General features: G+C 43.9%; 1 protein-coding gene across 1 annotated transcript; it reads right to left on the reverse strand.

The window, feature by feature from the left end:
• Positions 1–531: 531 nt before the first annotated feature.
• IFT70B (intraflagellar transport 70B) lies at positions 532–3441 on the reverse strand. The gene has a single exon (XM_045867384.2). The coding sequence runs from the start codon at positions 3152–3154 to the stop codon at positions 1157–1159; it is 1998 nt and encodes a 665-aa protein (XP_045723340.2). The 5' UTR covers positions 3155–3441; the 3' UTR covers positions 532–1156.
• Between the last annotated feature and the right edge of the window lie 1675 nt (positions 3442–5116).

A 5116-nucleotide genomic window follows, 5' to 3' on the forward strand; every position in this document is an offset into this window, starting at 1 on the left:
GAGAAACTGCTAGTTCTGTAGGTCAGTAATTTTCAAGATCAGCAATTTCATACAATTCAACCTAATATGTTTTTTTTCTGAATCAGGTCAAGTTAAGGTTGACAGTTACATTTATGGATAGAAAAAGGGTGGGTGAACAAATAGTAAAGCTTATATAGGATTTAGAAAATGAAATCCCTAAGCAGAATGAGTGGAGTTCTCCCTGGAAATGTTGTGGGTGTGAAACTAGCATTATGGATCTACCAGATAAGGTTTCAGAACTTTTCATCTGTGATAGAGGTAGGAAAGAAGTTTGGCGGGGTCATGGGAATTGTGTAGATTTTTCCTTACCAGAGAGGCTACAGCACAGAAACAACTCCAGCATTAACCTATCCTAAATAGGTAGGAATTAAGAACTAAGTTTTCATGGTACCTTTGCTATCAGTCACTGTCAAGGGATAAATGAGAACAGAGTTATAAAAAAGAGTAACAGTATATCTTGTTCATATGTACACATTATTAACAAATGGAACAAAAGAAAACTACATAAAGTTGTTTCTTCAGCAATTGTTTATTGTCTTTATACCACAGCACCATAATTTTGTTAAGGGCACAAGATTTTCCACTGAATCTTGTACATTAAGAAAACAAGAAACCAAACATTTATCACCTAAGGGATTTTGGTTACAGAAAGTTAAATCTATATTGAAAAACCCTGCCCAAACATCTTAAACTCTATGCAAAATGTGTGCATTTCAAATTAATATGAGGGTAAGTTGTGAGAATAGAACACATAATCCCTAAAACTTAATACTAAAAACCCAGAAATCCTGTATGTTAACTACTCTGTTCTGGGCTTGATAGTGCCAAGATAGTGCTGGAAACTGTAATCCCTGTGTAGGGGACTCTCTAAATACAGCCAAGCACAAATGATAACAAAGGAGAGGGAAAATAGGCACTACAGGTTCTAATAAACACAGAGTCCCAATTCAGTTTTGAATTTTTCATATATCTTTCTAGGTGTCAAACTTAAAATAAGGTTAATCTAATTAATATGATTTTCAAATTTTACAAAGTTTAACATGTGACAAATGTAAAGATGCCAATGGCCAAATATAGATAAAACTATAAAATGCAGATATATAAAGCTATTATGATAAAAGACTATCAGGCATGACTATATATTCCATCCTATAATCTCATAAATCAAAGCTTTTAACTGTCTGGATTCATAGGTGACTGTATTCTTTCCAGTATGCATTCTTTCTTCTTCCAGGGGTTGTTCAATAATGGCAGGTATGTTCCTGCCATAAAGTTCACATTGTTGTAGAAACTGGACACATTCTTGAATAACACTGTCACGAAGCATGATTGTGTGTTTTGACATGTTTTCTAATAAGGACAGGAAGCATCTTTTGGCATAATACCAGGTATCAGTTCCCAGTTTCTTATGGTAAGGTTCCAGGCTTTTGATAACCCGAGAAATACCAAAGTCATAATTTCCTTTGGCACAATAGAGGGTCCCTATCACCAAATTCACAATGCAGAGGTGGTAGATTTTCTTATCTGGGTCATCATAGGACAGCTGCTCTTCCTCCTTTTCGATCTTTCTCATCAACTCCTCAGCTTCTTCATTCTGACTTGTCATAATGTATGAAACACACAGATTAGCCAGCACAATAGCACTGACGTTCAGGATGTTGTCATAATGCTTCTTGACTATGGGTTCATAGAAACCGATAGCTTCTTTGTATTTGTTTTCCTGCATGAACAGGACGTGAGCCACATTCAGCTTCCACACATCATGGTCATTACAGAATTCCACAGATTTGCGGAAGATCTTTTCCACCATTGGATAATTCTCCAGGTTCCAGTAGATCTTTGCCTGGGCCATCAACACGGGAATATACTTCTCCAGAGTGTCATCATACTCATTCACTGCCTTTTTGACAGCTTCATCGTCCCTATTGTGTCTTGCTTCCTGAACTTGTATGGTGAGTCTCCGGAGCTGTTCAGTCAGCATCCCTGCTAGCCCATCAAGCTTAACGAAAGCCTCCTCAGGGGCTGTCTGGCAAGTGATCATGGCATCCAGGAAGTCATAGAGATAGGGTGTGAGCAACCTGTAGGTCAAATGGGCATTCTCTGCCAGGACATCGGCTGCCAGGTCAAAATACTCATACTTACAGTAGAGCAACAGCAGGTTGCCAAAGGTCTCTGGGGGGAAGGGGTTCTGTTGGAGCAAAAATTGTAGCTTTTCAAACCCCTCCGTAGGCCTGGCGTCCATGTTCATGAGCGCCTGGTTGTGCAGGGTCACGGGGTCTAACTCTTCTTCTGCCCGAGGTGGCATGTCAGTGAGGGCTTCCTGGGCCGCCTCATAGTTTCTCAGTTGGTACTCGATGGCTGCCTTGAGGTTGAAGGCTTCCACCAGGGCAGTCTGGTGAAGGACTAAGGTGTTGCCAACGCTTCGAACATCAATGCCCTCCGTGGTCATGCCCACACCTAGCTCCGGGTGCTGGCGGATGCCACGCTCAATGATGTCGGCGATGTACTTGAGCGCCGGGGCATAGTGCCGGCGGCTGTAATAGGCCAAAGCCAGGTTGTAGGAAAGGTCAGGCCGGTAGCCCGAAGCCTGGAGGGCCGCCAAGAACTTGGAGCACGCGGCTTCATACTGGCCCTCCTTGTAGAGCAAACAACCCAGGTTGACCTGGCCGTCGGGCTCGTTCTCGCCCCCACCGTCCTCTCCCCCTTCCCCACTCAGCAGCTGCTCCACCAGGCTCTTGGCCCCTGGCAGGTCGCCCTCGCTGTACTTGATCGCGGCTTGCAGACGGAGGACCCGGCTGTGGTAGGCGGGGTTGTCCAGCAGGAGGAAGGCCACCCGGGTGGCCTCTGGGTAAAGGCAGGCCTTGTACAGGGCCTGGGCCTGGTACAGGCGGTACTGCTCCAGTTCGGGGTGCAGCTGGCCCAGCTGCTCATAGCACTCGGCGGCCAGCGCGAACTCCTGCAGGCGGTAGTAGCAGTAGCCCAGCAGCGACAGGCCGGCGCGGCTCCTCGGGCTCCGCTGGAGCTCGCCGCCCAGCAGCTGCACCGCCTCGGCGTAGCGGGAATCGCGGATGAGGCGGTACACGACGGCGGTGAACTCCCCATCCGGGATCTGCGCGCCGCTCAGCCCGGCCATAACCGCCGCGGTGGTGGTGCGCGCTGGTTACCACGGCAACAAGCCCGCCGGAAACGGAAGACACAAAGAATATTTCAGTTTTTTTCTTTTTGTGGTTTTTTGCTTACTCCAAAGTTACTTTGCAGGGTGAAGACCAGACTAGGGTTAGAAAGGAGTCACTAATGTATCTCATATATGGCCTGTCACCAAGACTCCAGAGTGTGAGCGGCGTTAGCAAAGAAGAAACTCCTCCCGGTAGTTCGGGGACCGAAACTCCACGTCCCGTCATGCTCCGGTCCAATCGCGCCGCTGTCCTGGTCGTGACCGCGTTGCATGCTGGGAGGCGTAGTGTCTGCCGGGCGGACGCACAGTCGTCAGGAGGTGAGGTTTCACTGACTTTCTCTTTCTTTAGGGTTTACACTTGGTGCTACACCCTGCCTCGATCCTCCAAATTTCACTACTACATAGAGACGGTGGAAAGATGTATGACCTAGTCTTTTCCAGGGTGGTGTGGGAATAAAAGCGCGACCAAGTGTCCCTAACCTGTTAACTCCTCTAACTCTCCAAAACGACTTTTGTGTGTGTGTGTGTGTGTGTGTAAAGAGTGTGTGTGTGTAAAGATTGATTCAGCCTCTACGTGTGTGTGAGAAAAGATTGATTCACCCTGTACGTGTGTGTGTGTGTGTGTGTGTGTGTGTGTGTGTGTGTGAAAGAGAGATTGATTCACCCTGTACTTGTCAGGCTTTAATGTTCTTGGATATCACTGATAAAAACTGATTTTCTTTCAGTTAAAATAAAAAGAAAATTTCCTACACTTTAATTTTTTTCTCTCGGATTCTTAGTTTGAAGATCTCTGGAAATTTGCTATGGTACAAAAAAAATCCTGGATTTTCTTTTGTTCCTTTGTCATATATTTGGAATAGATACTCTAGATTCCATGTTACTATCTCTGGTCTATATTTGTATAAATACTTTTGAATTCAGTATTGTCCCTCATGGGACAGTGGAAAACTAGGGACTTAATTATCCTATAAAATTATAATGGATCACTAATAAAAACATACCCATAGTTTAGACTGATACGGAGACTGTAAAATTTGTGAGAAATGAATATAATTTTTCAGTCAGGAAGTAGAGACATAGACAAGATAGCAAAAGGCAAAACTGGCTTATCCCAGTGAGGTAACACCAGTTCTTAAGATAATAAAATTAGCTGTAGTTTATGGAGCACCTGGGTGACTCATTCGGTTGAGTATCTGGTTCTTGATTTTGGCTCAGGTCATGATCTTGGGGTTGTGGGATCAAGCCACATGTTGGGCTCCATGATGGGCATGGAGCCTGCTTAAGAGTCTCTGTCTGCCCCTCCTCTCTCTCTCTCTCTCTCTATATGTGTGTGTGTGTGTGTGTCTCTCTCTCTCTAAAGGAAAAAAAATAGCTATAATTTATGAATATCGTATGCAGTGCCTTGGGGTAAGAGGGTTTTCTTTCATAGTCTTCCACATTTCCATTGGCCTCACTACAATCCAAGCTAAACATAGTCCAGGTAAAAGCATGTCTTTGCTATATAATTAAAGATTTCAATGCAAATCCCTTATCTGCCTCAATAGTATTGCAGCCTATAAGCCTTTTCTATAAATACATTTTGGAGCCAACATCAACCATATTGCAGGGCACTCTATGACACTGTTTACATAGATTATCTCTAAGCTTAATAATCACCCGATACCTGCTTATTAGATAGAGAAGAAAAAAAAAAACCCAGCTGAGCCATGACATCCAAAAGCTAAGTTATTAGGAAAGAGAGACTGTTGAATTAATTGAATGTATGTATTACCTAAGGGCCCATTTTTGAGGGAATACTAGTGTCTTTTTTTTTTTTTTTTTGGTTGTTATTTTTCCTATTAAAACAATCACCTTGATTTGGGCATTAAAATTTGAACTTCCTGGCCTGAGTTGCAGCTGTTAGCAGATGTAAGGAAGTGA

This window comes from Mirounga angustirostris, unplaced genomic scaffold, assembly GCF_029215605.1.
Source record: "Mirounga angustirostris isolate CCGP_5_RB_7025 unplaced genomic scaffold, mMirAng1.0.hap1 SCAF_3, whole genome shotgun sequence".
In the NCBI taxonomy this organism is placed as follows: Eukaryota; Metazoa; Chordata; class Mammalia; order Carnivora; family Phocidae; genus Mirounga; species Mirounga angustirostris.